Here is an 18,148-nt window from a genome sequence, read left to right as displayed (position 1 = left end):
CCAGGCAGGGGGACCCTACTGGAGATGAGGAGGCACTGGAGGCCACACTTCGAGGACCCAGTGACACTGCACAGCTGCTGGCCTGGGGGAAAACATATGATGCGAACTCTCTTGGCCAGTTGCCAAAAGGAGAGGGTCTGTTGGTGTGTTAAGGAGATTTTAAGATGATTCCAGCCTGAAAAATCTTAATTGCACAGATTACATTTACCCATTCATTGCTGGATGACACAAATGAGGAGGATATGATTGCTCTTTATAAATATATCAGAGGGATAAATATTAGGGAGGGAGAGGAATTATTTAAGCTTAGTACCAATGTGGACACAAGAACAAATGGATATAAACTGGACACTAGGAAGTTTAGACTTGAAATTAGACAAAGGTTTCTAACCATTAGAGGAGTGAAGTTCTGGAACAGCCTTTCAAGGGGAGTAGTGGGGGCAATATCTGGCTTTAAGACTAAGCTTGATAAGTTTATGGAGGGGGTGGTATGATGGGATAGCCTAATTTTGGCAATTCATTTGGCAACTGATCTTTGATTATCAGCAGGTAAGTATGCCCAGTGGTCTGTGATGGGATGTTAGCTGGGATGGGATCTGAGTTACTACAGAGAATTCTTTCCTGGGTGCTGGCCGGTGAGTCTTTCCCACATGTTCAGGGTTTAACTGATTGCCATATTTGGGGTAAGGAAGGAATTTTCCTCCAGGGTAGATTGGCAGAAGCCCTGGGTTTTTTTTGCCTTCCTCTGCAGCACAGGGCATGGGTCACTTGCTGGAGGATTCTCTGCAGCTTGAGGTCTTCAAACCACGATTTGAGGACTTCAGTAACTCAGACATAGGTTAGGGGTTTGTTATAGGAGTGGGTGGGTGAGATTCTGTGGCCTGCATTGTGCAGGAGGTCAGACTAGATGATCATAATGGTCCCTTCTGACCTTAAAGTCTATGAGTCCAAATGGGAGCGGTGTGACCAAGGAGGTGCAACGAATGGTCATTGGTGCCAGTGTCCCTAGGGGTGCACGCAGAATCTGCATCAGCCTCTATGGATGCTGGCAGACACTTGCTGGATCAGATGTTTCAGCAAACTCAGCTCAGTCTTTCCCAAATACTGAAGCATTAGAAACAGGTATATGCATGAAGCCATGACACCTGAGCAAAAGGAGGCTGATTTTACGAAGGGTTATTGAGCTCACTAACACGACGACTTGTATGAGGTTGTGTCACATGACATCATGAACAATCTTTATTGATTATCCAAAAAAGTAGGAAGAACTTCTATTAAAAGCTTAAAACTTCTATTAAAAAAACAACTCTAGATCTCCACCTATTCAGATAGAGAAATAAATCTCCCACAAACGTATACTCCTTCAAATGGAATACATTTGATGAATCATATATACCTCTACCTCGATACAACGCTGTCCTCGGGAGCCAAAAAATCTTACTGCGTTACAGGTGAAACCGCGTTGTATCGAACTTGCTTTGATTCGCCGGAGTGCACAGCCACCACCCCCACCCGGAGCACTGCTTTACTGCATTATATCCGAATTCGTGTTATATTGGGTCACATTATATTGGGGTAGAGGTGTACCAAAAATCTGTGATCATTATACTGGATGTGTTAATTTCCCAATAAATAACCCATCACATGATGACTTTTTAAAATGAAGTTAAGTGCCTTCATTACCAAGAGCTGGCCAAATTCTGATCTCATGCTGGTGTAAAGCTGGAATAACTCCACCCAGGTCACATTGGTAGAAAACTAGCGTGAGAGGCGAGTTTCCTGTGGGAAATTCTGGCCCCACTGAAGCAAATAGGAATTTTGCTATTAATAGCAATGAGGCTAGGATTTCACCCCAAGCGTTCAAAGCTGAATACTTATTCTAATATGCAAGATATGGAGGGAATCAAGGGAAAGTATATAATATTTATATATAAACTGACAACTCTGAAAAATAGAGGGCCTGTCTCCTTAATATGAGAGAGCGAGCGAGCAAAGAGTAATTTTTGAGGGCAGGAGGAATTTTGCTTTAGACAGACAACATTCCCCAATAGGATGAAAAGTGATCAGTCTCTAGCTTAATGAAACTCAGGCCTTGCTGAGAGAAATATAGCATGGGTTGTACCAGCACATGTAATGCTGTTTTCTGAAGTATAGTCTGTGACCATAAACTCTAAGATGGGAGGTCAGAAGTCAGCTATGCCAATTTACACTAGCGGAGGAACTGGCCACAGATGTGCAGGAGTGGAGAGCAAAACTCGATATATTAACTCAGTACGAAAGCACTCCAAGGCTGCAGGCTTTTCCCCATCCTCACAGAGTAGTGTTACGCACACACTTGCCCTACAGGCAAATTGCCTGGAAGCTGCATCTTGCGAATAGGTGGCTTAACAAAGAAACAAAAATCACATTAAATGTAAAAAAACCCAACCCAAGAACATTTTAAATATTTCTGCAGTGCATTTACCCTGATGCACAAACATCTTCTCCCTCGATCCTCTTTAGTGCTTCTCAAGCTCAGAGTGAACAATCATATGACACTATGTACTTCTCCTTGTTCCCCAATATACATGTTCTAAGCTGACCTCTGATGCGATGGAATGTTTTGTAATCAATTCTTAAAGTTATAGCACCACTGGATTTTATTAACTCGCATAACAACAACAAACAACGACAACAAAAAACCTAACAAAACCCAGGACCTCATAACTGATCAGCTTTGTTTTATCCTTAAAGCTGCTTTAACAAGCAGGGAGTAATATATTGCAATTGGTATGCCACAATTTAATTGTTCTGTTCTTAAATCTAATATTGCAGCTGTGGGTTAAGTTTACACCAGAGCTTTCAAGAACATGAAAGTGTGGTACATCTGTGCAACAGAAAGCTAAACATCTCTTGATCTGATGTGTTTACAATGACATTTGATATTGTGGAACGGTTTGGAGTTTGTTAAAGCTACAGAACCATTTTTAACTGGTGTCATACAACAACTATGGTCTGCAAAAATCTCCTCAAACTGCTCAGCCTGATGTGAGACAACTAAAGCTGAGGAGGATAATGTTTTCTCAAGAATCTTTGTAGATTTGTCTGATGCAATGGAAATGGAACTCTGACCATAACTTCTCTTTCCGACTGTGGGCCATATGCTCAATTATTTCAATCAAGCATTTGAAAAAATAAACACCATTTAAATAAAAACACCTGAATTCATCATAATAGCATAAAGGGGGAACACAATAGTTCAACGAGTGATACTTAAATCAACTAGGGAAACTTAGTACATTCAGAAATCAAAGAGTCTTCAAGTTAACAGGTGGCAGAACTGTGTATGGTACCCCGGACTTCATATTCTGTATAACGAGCAACTTCAGCATTATTTACTAGTTAGTGCATTTATTAAGCTCATAAGTAGTTTGGGAGACTTGGAAGTGGGCTCATAAATGTCAGCTGCAGTTTGTGAACTGCAAGTATCTGAGTGTTTTGATCAATGGTTTTACAGGAAAGTTAAAGGGTTATTAAAAATGTTTACTACTGCTACATGAAAAGGGAACAAGCCTGCTGAGTAACTTCAGTGGCAATAAGATGCATAAGTCTGCAGCTTGAATGCTGTAGCAGAAAAGAATTTCCACCTTTAATGAAAAGATTCAATCCGCACACAACCTCCGAGTCCACACACTAGGAAGCCGGTTGTGTGTTCTTTCTTCACAATGAACGTATACAACTTTATGGTTGGTTGGTTGGTTGGTTGCAACATTAAGTGACCAAGAACACAGGTTTCTGTCAGAAATATTTAATATGAGTAGGTTTCTGTATAAACGTTTTCTCATGCGCTAGTATGTCCTTCTGACACTTGCTGTCCTTTGAGAACTCAAAATGTGGAAATTAGATAAGAAGATCCTTATCTGCCATGTCCTCGGGGGCAGTTCACATTGACGAATTAGGTATTATCCAGTCTGACAGCTGAAATTCATGCAAGTTAACATACTACACTGGAATCCATTCAGGTTTCAAATTTATTATTTCAACCAGAATTACGAACTAGCCAAAGCCTCTTCACAAAAAGGCACCAAAGCTGCACAGTGGCAACTTGACCAATGGGACACAGTCTGCTTGCATAAAAAATACCTTAAAAAGCAAATAATTCCATGGGAGTAGATCTGTAGCCATAGTCTCTTGCACATGGAAATTTGATACAGTAAAACGCAACAACAGTGCCTCCCCTCAGTTCAATTAATTGAGAAATAAAAATTGCCCTTAGAAGGGAAGAAATGCATTCATATCTCTTAGGCTTTTTCTCTTTTTTGTAACATCATAATGTTCTTTTCACGGGTGGGAAACTCAATCTTCAAGTTCAAAGCTTGTTTCATCCTATAGTTCAGGACGAGATGACCTGGAATGCCGTGAATATTTCAGTTGCAGAAAATCTCCCAATTCATCAAGGGCATTCAGGACCTGCAAGATCATTACACTGTATCAGTTATCTTAAAACGATTTAAAGCTGTTCTCACTTCTGCTTTACATTTGAACAGCAAGTGACATGAAAACATATGTGGTTTTCACAGTGTAAAATCAAAGAAAAAGGAATAAAGCCAAAGGGGTGAATTTTGCTGTCAGCTACACTGGTGAACCTCAGTGAAATCAATTGAGCTACTAGATTTACATTAGAATCACTGAGAACAGAATTTGGCTCTATGGTAGGCTATGTTGCATTAGCCAATGGCAATATTTATTAGCCGACTGTTTGTAAATTGTGTGTATTTCTCAGACATGCAGGGAGAAAAATACTCCAACTAAGAATTCTCATTTTTACATGAAAAAGGCACATATATAACATAAGACAACATTGCGGTATCTGCATACATATCCCAAAGGCCAGTTTCACCATTGTGTAACTCCAGTGGTGGACCAGGCCCAGATGTTTATCAGGGTCATTGTGAATATCTTGAACAAGATGATGTGGTTTGAGAGCACATTTTCCAATTTTGCTTGTATTAATATCACAGCTGGCCTCATCCTATAATGTGAGTGGCTGCACATCCTCAACTCCTATTGGATTCAATAGAAAGCAAGGGCATTCAGAATCCCCCTGGAGAAGATCAGAACCCTGCAGCCTCAAACCCATGCTGAAGAGCAGATAATAGGTTGACATCAACTAAAAATATAGCACCTGTCCTTTCAATCCTGTTTCTGTTTACGCAGTAACATATGCTCAAGAATAGAAAAGTTCCCCCCTCCCCCGGTTTAAGAATGTGATAAAATGAGCTAAATAAAGAAGGACCTGCAAAGTAATTCAAAAAAATTACCAACCTTGGAAACTTTCCCATTTATGAGTCTCCCCCCTTATGTATTACTGCCAGTGGTTTAAGCCAATGGTCGTTGTGATGAGAAATGGCACAAGAGCTGTGTGTTTTTATTTTACACTGGATTTACAGCACATTCACGCAGTGGTTGTCCTTAAAAACATTTCAGCTGCCTGAGGTAACTAAACCACACTAAGGGTATGGCTAGACTTGCAGCCGTACAGCGCTGCCGCGGGAGCGCTCCCGCAGCAGCGCTTTGAAGTGCGAGTGTGGTCGCAGCGCCAGCTCTCCCAGCACTGCACGTACTCCACCTCCCCGTGGGGATTAGCTTACAGCACTGGGAGCCGCGCTCCCAGTGCTGGGGCACTGTTCACACTGGCGCTTTGCAGCGCTGTAACTTGCTGCTCTCAGGGGGGTGTTTTTTCACACCCCTGAGTGAGAAAGTTGCAGCGCTGTAGAGCGCCAGTGTAGCCAAGACCTAAGGGTGTTTCCTATTCCCCACATAAGGCATAGGGAAGTTTAGATCGTGTTGCAAATACTATGACAGCGATACCTAGCTGCAAAGGCAAAACCGGAACTTGTAAAAGGTGACTGCCGGGGAGCGGCATTCCAGGCCCCAATTTGCATACCGCGGTGAGATGAATTGCAAGATCAGTGCTTGAAAATTGTAACTTTCATGTGTTTAATGCTGCTGTTTTAAGGAAAGAAAACCTAAGCGAAATAAAGAGATTAAGCTCTTAATCTCCAGGGTGATTTCACTGTGTATTACTGCAGTTGCGTAATCAAAAGCTTATGCAACTCTGGAACTACAGAGTGAAATAACAGCCTACCTAACTACACCTCGGTAACTAAACATTGATATATATATATATATATATATATGTTACCAGTTAATTTTAACTCCGTGTTGAGTATTCCATTGTTCCTTATTGTAGTTTTAAGATTAGCAGGAACTTCCTACCGCACATGTGCAAACCAGATTTTTTCTGTTTTGTTTCTAAAATGGTCTAAATTGACCTGGAAACTAGTCTTGAGTATAGGGCTATGGTCTCAGTCCTCCATCTGTGTTTGGATCCATGCGCTCACATCAAGTCCCACTGAGGTCTGTGTGGGCACAGGGGCCAGCTGCAAGGAGTCAGAAGCAGGATCAGGGCTCTTCCCACTTGAAAACACTGAGTGTATAAAATGCATCAGTTTCTGAGAGTGATGCTCATGTAAAAAGAGCCTTAAAATCTGTTGGCAACCAAAAAAGTTCCATCCTTGCCTAACTCAAAAATGGATGAGGGTATTTTATCCAAATTTGCTTCCTTACCCTTGGACTGCGAGGAAGATGGAAAATTTCAATCTTAAAAATACTTTTTTTTAGAAAGTTATGAACAGATGGAAAGAGAAGTTTATAATGGACATCTCAACGTAAGCGTAACTGCCCTTCTGGAAGCAGTTAAAGATACAGGGATCAAACTGGTCATATTGCACCTTTTAGTCCTCTTATTAGATCCAAACAATTTCAAATATTGGACTGAAACTTCCACATGTATCATACAAAACCCAAGACGGTGCCATATTTTGCTGCTGCAATGTAACTTACATAAATATGGAATTAAAATAATGGCATAGAAACCCTTATATGCAATTATTACCACATCATTTAGGGTTTCCTGCCCAAGCAGTTAACTTTAGTCTTGGTGTGCTCCTCATGTAGGTTTTTATTAGTTAATACAGATTTGGCCACTCTTAGGAATAGGGGAATATAATACAGTTAATTGTATAACTTAATATTTTAAATAAAATATGTAATCATAAAGGCTTTAAATATCAAGTGACAAAGATCAAGAAAAACAAATGCAAAATGAATTATTGAGATTCAAAGTAACAGACTTGTAGCTTCTCCCAGCCTCTCTAGCATCTGATGTTAATTTCACCAGGACATCTGCTGTTCTTACCGTGTCTAACATCTCCCGTGTATGTGCAGCTGACACACAAAACCGAGCCCTCGATTCTGCGATAGGAGTAGCTGGAAATCCAACCACAACCACCCCAATATTTTTGGTTAACATGTGCCTTGAAAAAGCCCTGGGAAGGGGGAAAGAAGAAAACAGAAGTGAGTTATTGCCAATAAACTGAGCACAAAGGGAAAACACTCATGTGTCAAAAACAATGGTTAAAAAATCCTGGTCCTACTGAAGTCAACAGGAGTTTTACCATCAATTCTGCACTGCCTTGCAGCTTGTGTAGTCATTTCCATCCCTGCAGAGCGACTGTCAAAGACAATCACTGATGTAAGTGAGCAGAGAATTCTGATTAGGAGCAATTTGCAATCACTGAGCACAGGTGCAAATGTCTATGTAAAGTGTAAGGCAGCAAGAATCAGGCAAATATTTAGACAAACAGATGGTAATAAATAAAAATTAATGCCATTTAGATCAAATTTCATTGAACAAGGCACTGAACATAAAGTAGAATGATGGTCTTGTCGCTGCAGCACGAGACTGGGATTTGGGAGACCTGGGGCTAATTCCTGGCTCTGCCAAAGATTCCCTGAATGAGTAGGTCATTTAACCTCTGTGTGTCATTTCCCCATCTGTTAAATGGGGGGGACAGCTACCTGTTTGGTGTCCCAAGGAGAAAATTGTTCATATTTGTGAGGTAAGTAATGCAGAGGGACATAGATCGGTTCATAACACTTAGTGTGGACTAATTGGCCTCAACTACAACCCATTCTACCAATCTGTGCAAACGGGTAGAGGAGACTGTGGTCACAAATAAACTGATCCAAAGGCGAAGCATGCATGAGCCACTGGGACAGCTACAGAGGGACTCTGACAAAGAACTTCATGAGGGAGTTCCAGAGATGGAGCCTCAATGTGAGAAGTCTCTGCACCTTGACCAATCCACACTGAACTTCCGGATGGCAAGGGGAGACATCTTGGTGGATCTCCAATGCCTCAAGAGGGAAACAAGATGATTCTGCAACTAAGGATGTCTCCCATTTCCCCCCAGTACCCAGGCCAGCTATTAGGGTTGTGTTCTGGGCTGAGGATTTTCTATAGCTCATGATTATAAGACCTGCTTTCTGCCCATCAGATAGTCCTTGCAAGAGGGTTTGATAAATAGTTAAACTTCAGACTGAAAGGATCCTGGTGTAACTGGGAGACAGGAGCGTTCACCATTCCCCACAGATCCTGAAGTGCTGATGGAAGGTTGGCCATAGAAGGGCACAAGTTCTCTGTGCAAGAGCTGGCCCGTGTTCACATTGGGATGAGTACGCAACTATCCTGATGGCTTTGCTGTTACCAGGTCTGATGGGCCAGAGTAGGACCCATATTTATGGTATCTAAGAAACAAAGGTTCCTCCTGAGAGCTACTTTTGCAAAGACTTCAACTCCCCACGTTCTGGGCCTTTGTTGATAAGCTAATAGGTTACTGCCAGTTTCACTTACATAAGTCAATCAAGAGATATCATCACATACCGTAAAATGGTGAAATGTATGTTAGTCTAAGACATGTCAAACAACAAAATATCTTCAAAATAATTACACAATGCACAGCTTTTAAATTATTATAATTTTTGCAAAACATCAATAGAAAGAGAAAGAAGAGTTTTGATTTTTTTATTTAGTGTATGGAGAAGCTGGCTCCAAATTAAGGCCAGGATTCAGTTTAAAGCTGCCAATGGCAAGTTCACCGAAAGGAAGAAATTTCTCACTTGCAACATCTCCAGCAAGTAGCCTGATTGAACAGTTTAAAACGTACCCTCCATATAATGTTAGTGTAGTCTGTTTGCCTACCAGGCTCATTTCACCACTTACCCTATTTTACCAGGCATATAAAGGAGCAAGGGGACAACAGGGGAATCATCATTTCCATAAACAATGAAACCCATTTCGTGCAGTCTCCGCCGGAAGTATCTTGTGTTTTCTCCCAGCTGGTGCACTCTCTGAAGCCCTGAAATGAGACAGTCATGAAATCAGTCAGGGCACAGATCCCAATGGGGCTTCTCTCCAGGAAAAACAAAACAACAAAAAAACAGGGACATGTAAGTTCCAGAACCATTTAGCTAACCACGTGATCTTTACGTAGCTATTGGAGCCACAAGAAAAATATTTAGCGAGTCCAACTGTTCAAGCCACGTAAATACAGAGGCACATACTGAACTTATGTAACAGTGCAACTCCACTGATTTCTGCTGAATTACGCCTGACCAACATTGGCATGAAATGAAACTCAAACCTACTATATTCAGACTCAAATGCTTATAGACAGGAGTATTCTCTCTCTGTCTCACTGGACATCGATTATAGTTCATACAGTTAAAAAGGACATGCTGGATGAAATATACTCATTGGTAGCAGTGGTGGTCTGGTATGACAGTATCTGGTATACATCCATCCAATTCTATTATTGTTCTTCCCTGATTAACAATGTCCTGCTATATCCTTTTGCTGGCAAGATGTGCAAATTCCATTCAAAATAGTTGCAGAGATTTTTCAGTCATAACCTATTTTCACAGGCTCTTGCTCAAGGAAACCCGATTCCACATGTCCCATGTCCGAATCGCACTGTAAATGCATAGACAAGGTTCAGGGTTTCCTGCATACGTGAGCTGACCAAGAACAGAAGTGAAACTAGTAGCCATGGAAGAATGAAAGCAGAATTCATCTTGCTGCATTTGAGTACCATCCCTTCTGGAAGACAGAGATGTGTCCAAAGGCAGAGGCTGCTCACTTCCTACCCCGATATCACCCTCTCTTGTTAGCCTAGAGCTAGTGAAACATTTCTGGCTAAAGCAAACAAAGAACAATTAAAGAGAGGCTAGAAAGTCAGCTTTGTATTTTGTCACCTTTAAAAAAAATATTGTGCCCATCATTCTTTTTAAAACAATGTTGAAGAAACCATTTTTTTCCACACATGCATCTTGAAGTCTTCTTCTCACCCACCTCACAATAAGTGCACAGGCACAGACTTTCTAATGTGCCAGGGGGTGCCTGATCCCTCGCTCTGCCCCAGACCCTGCTCCACCCCTTCCTCTAATGGTCCTCCCCTACTCCACTTCTTCCCCTACCCCCAGTGTGCCATGCCCTCGCTTCTCCCCCTCTCTCCCAAAGCCTCCTGTATGCTGTGAAACAGCTGACCATGGCGGCTGGGAGTGCGGGGAGGCACTGATCAGCAGGGCCTGCTGGCGGGTGGCAAACACTGGCAGGCAGGGGGAGCTGATAGGGGGCTGCTGGTGGGTGCTCAGCACCCACCATTTTTTCCCCGTGGGTGCTCCGATGCCTATGATTAAGTGTACATATTTATAAGACCAGACAAATAAAAATGATTTGCAACAGAAAATACAGAGATAGGGAAGGGGAAACCATTTAAAAAAAAATCTGTCAAAATCTTTACTTTGGAAAAAGACAAACGAGTCCCACACAAATGCAGTTCCACATGCACTGTAACCAGAAAGGGTAAAGGAATATCTGATATCAAACTACCTACAAGAGTGTAACATGAAAGCATTACATAAAGTTTCGGGCAGTGGTTAATAGTTCGTAGGAATACAGGAACTGCCAGCCTGGATTAGAGCCCAAAGGTCCATCAAGTCCAGTGTCCCATCTTGGACTGTGTCCAGCACCATTCTGCCGTCAGGTCTGAAGCGGGGTGCCGCGGGTTTTTTTGAAAAGCTATATGTGAAGACAAGGGGAGGAAAGCTGACTTCTAATTAGCCATCTGTCTCACTGCCCCGCCTCCTCTGGGGCAGAGCAACCAATCAGAGCTCAATCACCCTCTCTTCCCCACTCCGCTTCTGTGTGAGTGATGGGTCAGCTCCTTTGCCCCTCCTCTTCCCTCCCGTAACTGCTGGCTGGGGCGGGGAGATGTGGAAGACCCCCTGGAGCTCGAGCTGTGCTGTGGCAGAGAAAAGGTTGGGAACCACTGCATTGGAGGAAGTTGTAAGAACCCTGCAGCAGACAGATGTGGGGTAATCTGCCCCCCCATAGGGTATCAGCCTGGTCTCTAATAGTTAGGGATTGGCTTAAGCCCTTATGCCCAAGCTTTAATATCCCTTCTATGTTTTGCTGCTAGTAGTTATGATAATTCTGGATATTGCTGATATCCATATAAATATCAAGTACATTTTTGGATCTCATTAACTTCTGGGCCTCAACAATGTCCTGTGGCAAGGTCAGGGCCATCTGCTTCCCTCTGCTCCAGGGAGGCACAAAAGAGAAAGAGCCAGTACCATGGCACGCTTCCTCCTTTCTCTCAAACCATGGCAGGCAGCTGATCACTAGTTTGGAAGGGGCAGGCTCAACAGCATTCTCTCACTCTCAAGCCACAGGAGAAAGCAACACAAGTTACAGCAAACAGAGCCTGTCCTCTGTGCTCCACTGGGGGAGAAGAGAGTGACAGGACCAGCAGTTGGCTGCCCAAGACAGTTACATAAGCTAAGTCAAGAATTCATCCTATCAGATATTGTCAGAGTTCAAGGATGACTTTTGATCATTGTAGATCATGTGAAACTTGTGGAACTCCTTGCCTGAGGAGGTTGTGAAGGCTAGGACTATAACAGCATTTAAAAGAGAACTGGATAAATTCATGGAGGTTAAGTCCATTAGCCTGGATGGGTAAGGAATGGTGTCCCTAGCCTCTGTTTGTCAGAAGGTGGAGATGGATGGCAGGAGAGAGCTCACTTGATCATTACCTGTTAGTTTCAGTTCCTCTGGGGCACCTGGCATTGGCAACTGTCGGTAGACAGGATACTGAGCTAGATGGACCTTTGGTCTGACCCAGTACGGCTGTTCTTATGAAATGATTAAAGACACTTCAACAATATTTCAGATGTATTAATTTTCTTACTAAATGACATCCAGGGATGTCTGCATGACAAGAAATTGCATTAATATAATGTTTTTAGTTGCTTTGGAAAGCACTTGTATCAATGTTGAACAGAAAACAGCAATACCGGTCAAACAAGTGTCTTGAAATTCATTCAGACATTTGAAATGTTACACAGTTGCTTTTATTTAATCTCACATGTTATAGTCTATTAAAAATGATTTTCTACTCCTATTGTTTTGATGGAAGCCTAAGTTGAATGTATTTTTAAATAAATTGTTCTTTCCCCCGCTGTCAACCTTGTGAATAGATCAAACGCATGCAACATGTAATGCATGTGTAGTTACACTAAGGATGTATATAAGCAGTTCCATCCAATTCTAGAATAGCTATACAAGTCATAACATTATGTATATTACCCACATTAATTTGGAAAGTGAAATCCCCAGCTGATGATCAGTTTACATCCTGAAGCAAGAGGGCTGATAGACCTTGTCATTTTTTTAATGCTAGGTACTGTAACAGATGCTCTTCCAATTCATATAATTGTCCGATCCTTTGAGTCCTTCTGAACTCTGTATTTGTCCCAGTCATGTCCTGTAGCATTGATTATTGTGAAATAATTATATGCTGAATTAGAAAGTATTTCCTCGTATCTGTTCTAAATTTGTTGCCTTTCAATTGAGAGTGTCCATTTGTTTTTGTGTTATGGGAAAGGGGTAAATAGTATTTAGAATAATAAAATATCAGGGTTGAAGGGACTTCAGGAGGTCATTATACTATGCTGCTCATTGTTTTACAGACCTCCACCATATGCTCCCAGTCCAGATGTGAAAGTAAGCGGGTACGGGCCGGTACGGAGGACCGGTAAGAAAAGGAGACTGACTGAGGAAGAGAGAGAGGGAAGCCTGCTCCCTGCATAAGAATAGTTTAAACTCAGCTGTTTCCTGATGGTTCAGCCCCCAGGGCTAGGTTTCTGGCATCCTTGTTAATTTCACTTACAGTAGCTCGGGGGAGGGGGTCGAGGGGAGGGTGTGTTTGACCATGGCAGGAGCAGTCCTTTTCTGCCCCTGGGGATGAGGGGATCTCTCCAATACTAATATATACAAGAAATACAGGCATTTGGCTGCACAGCTTAAATCCAGAGTTAATAAAAGCAGGTGGAAGGGGAAAACTCACTGTCACATTGGTTTCTTGTCTCCGCCTTCCCCCTCCTCCAGCCAGGCTGCAGACAAGGCTCTGCATTCCTCCCCATTCCCCCCGCCAGCAGAGGTTTTCCTCTAGGCTCTAGCCTGCAGTAGGGAGACTGGCTGAGATGCCTGCTGCTGCTGTCTGCAAAGGAACAGTTTAAACTCAGCTGTTCCCTGTGCAGTTCAGTGCCCAGAGTTAGGAGCCGTTTCTGGCATCCTTGTTAATTTCACTCCCAGTTGCTGTTGGGTGTGTGTGACTATGGCAGGGGCAGTTCTTTTCTGCCCCCAGAATGAGGGGATCTCCTAAACCCAATCAAAATCAGGAGCCATTTCCAAGTTCAAATCTATCCCATTCCCTCCCCAGCAGAGGATCATGGTTGTGATGTCCAAACTGCTCGCAGATCCTTTTTGAAATGTTACTGTTTAAAAAAAACAACACAAAAAAACATGGAGAACATGGTGGAAAGACGTGTCATGATGATTAGAGTTTATTTTGCTAAAGCAACTAAAGAGTCACAGGGAAAGCAAATAGCCTCCACAGACAAAACCACAGAGGGATTGGAGGGGAAAACTGAATATTCAGGGAAATTATTGTGCCTCCTTTGAAAGAAATAGTAGTTTTCATTCCACTCCACCCTCTTTATATATTGATTTAAACACCTGAAATGTCCTTAGGACACCAGGTGCATTCTCAGATCTCTTTCTGTTTTGTCCTGCCTGCAGAGTGCAGAGGCTGAAATTGATAAAACTGTCTCTAAATATCTTGTATATTTCGTGAAGGCTATTCCAGTTGTCCTTCATTCACCCCTGACTTCCCCTCCCTCTCCCCGGTTCCCTCCCTGGCTGGCTGGCTGTGCTTCTTGCCTTGGTTACTTACTCCTCGGCAGATCCAGCCCAGCAGCACCTGCTGGCTCTCTGCAGTTGGCAGCCCACAGGGGCCAGTTGCTGGGGTCGCCACTGGTCGGTGGCAGGCTGCAGCTGCATTGTTTGTGACATATTCATACACATATACACAGTTAGAGGTGAAAGTAAGCCGGTCCGGTCCGGCGTACCAGCAAGAGCCAGTACGCTGTGCTGGACCGCATCGACTTCCATGGTGGGGATTGAAAGGACTCTGGGCTGCCCGTGGCTGCAGGCAACCCTGAGCTCTTTAAATCCCGGCCGCAGCTAAGATTTAAGGGGCTCAGAGTTCCCCGCCGCTGTGCGCAGCCCAGAGCTCTTTGAATCCCGGCCATGGCTCTGGTGACTGGGCTGGGGCCAGGATTTAAAGGGCTCGGAGCTCCCCTCAGCGGCAGGAGCTCTGGGCCCTTTAAATCCCTGCCCCAGCCCCGCAAAGCTCGGGGTTACCCCTGGCGGCCAGAGCCCTGGGCCTTTTAATTTGCCCCTGAGCCCTGGGGGTCTCCCAGTCACCTCTGCAGCTGGGAGCCCCTGGTTGATTTAAAGACCCTGGGTCTCCCAGCCACAGCTGGTTCCCCAGGGCCTTAAATCTTGAGAGGCCACGCCTCTTCCAGATGAGGCCACGCCCCCTCAGGACTCCAGCAGTACTGGAAGTCCTGTAAGTTACTTTCACCCCATCCCAGTCTCATTTTTATTCTTTCCAAACTAAATAATCCCTGTCTTTTTACACTATCCTTTACGCACCTTCTTCTAATACCTCTGATCTTTCTGGTTGCTACTTTTCTTCTGGTGATTCCAGTAACTGAGGAGGTGGCTTGATACCATGTTCCAAGATGTATAATACCATTGTAGAAGTATCCATGTGCTTTATTCCCTAAATACTAGTCGTACCCCCTGGCATGTTTCTGTCTCGCTTGGCCCCTGTCCTCCACAGCTGGGATGGTAGCAGGCCACCCCCGCCCCCTGGACTCTGCTGCCGGGACAGGGGCTGAGTGAGCTGGAGCCTCCTTCCCCTCATGGCATGCTGGGCCCCTGTCCCCGGCAGCTAAGCCTGGGGAGGGAGTGGGCTGCCACTCACTGCCTCCCAGCCAGGCTCTCTCAGGCAGAAGCGGTTACATCCCACTACCCGCCCAGTTGACAGAAAGAGTGGCGAATGTGCCAAGGGAAGGTGCAGGGAGAGAGGAGACAACTCCTCTCCTCATTGCCCCCAGCAGGCCAATCTAGGGGAGCACTTGACCCTCCATGCCCACCCCCCCCAGTGTGTTGCCTCAATGTTTTCTGGAACTGTAACTCCCAGTGTATGGGAGCGGTTTATTTTATCCTGTGCACTGCTTTCCACGTGTCTGTTCTGATTTTCACCTGCTCTTGTCAGAAGCTCTGGCACTTCTCACAACTCTCGCTATTTTTGATTGGGAAGTTGAGTGAAGACCACATAGAATATAAGGGTTGGAAGAGACCTCAGGAGGTCATCTAGTCCAATCTCCCTTTCAAAGCAGGACCAACACTAACAGAGTAGTACTGGCCTGTGAGGCACTCCAGCATAAGGATCAGATTGTCCTTGGTTCTTGCACAGAGGGAGAGAAGAAGGATGAGTTGTGCAAGAGCAGGGAGCACTGCAGTCACTGGGAGCATAGAGAATGCTCCTCCCATTTGGTGCCAGGTGCACGGTCCACCCTAAAGGAGGCAGGGAGGAGACAAGGCCATGGAGCTGTCTGTACCATCAAATGAACGGTGTAGCTGTGTGATAAGGTACAATCCTTCTGGTGCGCCCCATAGGGCAGTGCATCTCCTTATCACACTCAGAGACTAGTGGCTTAATGCCACAGTCCAGCCCTTAATCCTTTTCCACTGTAAAAATTGCCCATGTTTTACCGCCTGCATCTTGAACAGCCCATACTGCATGACAGGGCCTCGTCTCGCAACCCTCGTTTCCTCAATAGCACTGCATAAAGGACTTTCAGTAACAGCTTCTGGAATGTGTAAACAAGTTATGTCCATGAGTTTCTTTGTTGTATGCAGTGTTGTTGTAGCCATGTCGGTACCAGGATATTAGAAAAACAAGGAGGATGAGATAAAAATAAATAAATAAAAGAAATTACATCATCCACCTTGTCTCTCCATGAATTCCTTGTGCGATTATTTTGTGGGTGCTTTCAGAGAATACTTTTGCCATACTGATTTCTCCCCATCAATTTATACTCCCCTAAATTCTATATAACACAGTTTTCTCAGCAAGAAATCCCAGGACTCCTGGATTTACCCTTTCTATTTTTATTAAAAGTTGGCACCATAATTGGCCATCCTCCAGTCCTTTGCTTTAATAGTAGCCTACCCTTCAGTTCCTTTAGAACTCTGATGAGTACCATCTGGTCCTGGAGATTTATTGCCATCTAATCAGCTTTTTCATTTTTGATACCTTTATCTCCAACAGTACTTCATCTTTATTACCTGTGAAGGATAACCACAAATAGACATTTTCCCCCCATTCCTGTCTTCCTGGTGGGGTGAAGACTGATGCAAAAAAATCCCACTTAGCTTCCTTGTTATCGCCTCCTTTATATCTAGCTAACCCTAGCTTCTTAATTCTGATGTACTTCATATACGTGTAATGTGTTTGGTCAACAGCTTTAGCTCTTTGTGCTTCAAATTTCCTCAGAATCACAATTTTGGCTTTCCTTGTAGTAATGTCACTTGAACTGAATTTGCATTATTAAGAGGATTCCTTTTTTTTTTTTTTTTGCCTGAATGAACTTTTACAAACCTGGGACTGAACTGTGGTATCCCATTCACAGGCAGGTGCAATTCATCACGTCCAGAGGGCCTGAACAAAGTTTATGTGCCACTCCAGTTCATTTACTCATACGACCAAGCCCATGGGCTTCACTGGGACTAATTGCATGAGCAAATGCTCACCGATGTAAGTAGAATTTCCATAGTTGGGCTCTTGCTATTCAACTGTTGCCCTCCTCTTCTCTTGTTTTTGTTCTCAGGAATGCAGACTTTGTGCTTCTAATCAGGGAATTCTTTAGCAGTCTCCATTCGGATTCTATGGATTTTCATCTCCTAACTTTCCCCTTCAGGCTGTATCTAACTTCCTCTTTAAAAAGAAAATAAAATCCTCTTTTCTTGAAAGGTACCACCACAATACTATCTCCTGGCATGGGCTCCTGCTCAGGTCATGTCAAATTGTATCCTTTTATGTCATTGGGCCACGAGGCAGTTAGAAAAAGGGCCATAGAATGGTGACGAGTACGGTAAGTTAAAAGTGATCTGCAAAATAAAAAAATGGGTTTCTACCCTTTTTGGTTTTAATGAGGTATAAAAAAAGATGTAAAGTGTTTTTATTTTCCAAGGTATTCTTTCCTGCTTGTTTCTTATCTTAGAAAAAAAGCAAGAATATTAAGCCTAATCTTCCCACTTTAAACTGGGAGACTCATTGGAGGACTGGAGAACCGGAGTGAACTTCCTCAGCCATCACTTAAAGGGGAGTATTGCTGAATGTTTCAGAAAAAGAGCTTTTCTCGCAAGCCCTTGCCAGGAGTTACAATGAACAAACTCAGTCTCTCTCACCTATTCCTTATGTGGCCCTGTTATCATGATCATTCCATGTTGACAACATTTAATAAAATAAAACCTAGATGAGCTCATTTATCTCTAAAAGTCTCTTCCCCTCTCATTTGCTCAAGTCCTCCAGCAAAAGCAGGGTACTAGAGAATCAATATTTATGTTAAAAAAAGAAGTAGTGAAAAATCACTGATGTTTGAAAAACCTTTCAGTCCTTATTTCTACATTACAAGGAAACAGATTTCTAGCAGATTTTGTTGCTTCCCGTATCTAACAACCTGATTGCACAACCATGTTTCCAGTAAGAGGCCCATATCGCATGCTTCATTACTTCATTTCTGTTTCTATAGATTCTACAGTGAATCCAGCTCTGGCTCATCC

At 43.3% G+C, this 18,148-nt stretch overlaps 1 protein-coding gene across 1 annotated transcript in view; it reads right to left on the bottom strand.

Annotated features, from left to right (window-relative positions):
• Positions 1-4,123: 4,123 nt before the first annotated feature.
• The window catches only part of SPTLC3 (serine palmitoyltransferase long chain base subunit 3), an 81,634-nt gene continuing 67,609 nt past the window's right edge, over positions 4,124-18,148 (bottom strand). The window contains exons 9-11 of the mRNA XM_050952164.1: positions 9,107-9,242; positions 7,241-7,370; positions 4,124-4,449 (exon numbers count right to left, since the gene is read on the bottom strand). Coding sequence (XP_050808121.1) covers positions 4,366-4,449; positions 7,241-7,370; positions 9,107-9,242 — 350 coding nt within the window. The 3' untranslated portion in view covers positions 4,124-4,365. The remainder of the gene's footprint in view (positions 4,450-7,240; positions 7,371-9,106; positions 9,243-18,148) is intronic.

The sequence above is a fragment of the Gopherus flavomarginatus genome, chromosome 4 (genome assembly GCF_025201925.1).
Source record: "Gopherus flavomarginatus isolate rGopFla2 chromosome 4, rGopFla2.mat.asm, whole genome shotgun sequence".
In the NCBI taxonomy this organism is placed as follows: Eukaryota; Metazoa; Chordata; order Testudines; family Testudinidae; genus Gopherus; species Gopherus flavomarginatus.
The sequence above is the reverse complement of the archived record's forward strand: the minus strand, read 5'-3'. Positions and strand labels throughout refer to the sequence as shown.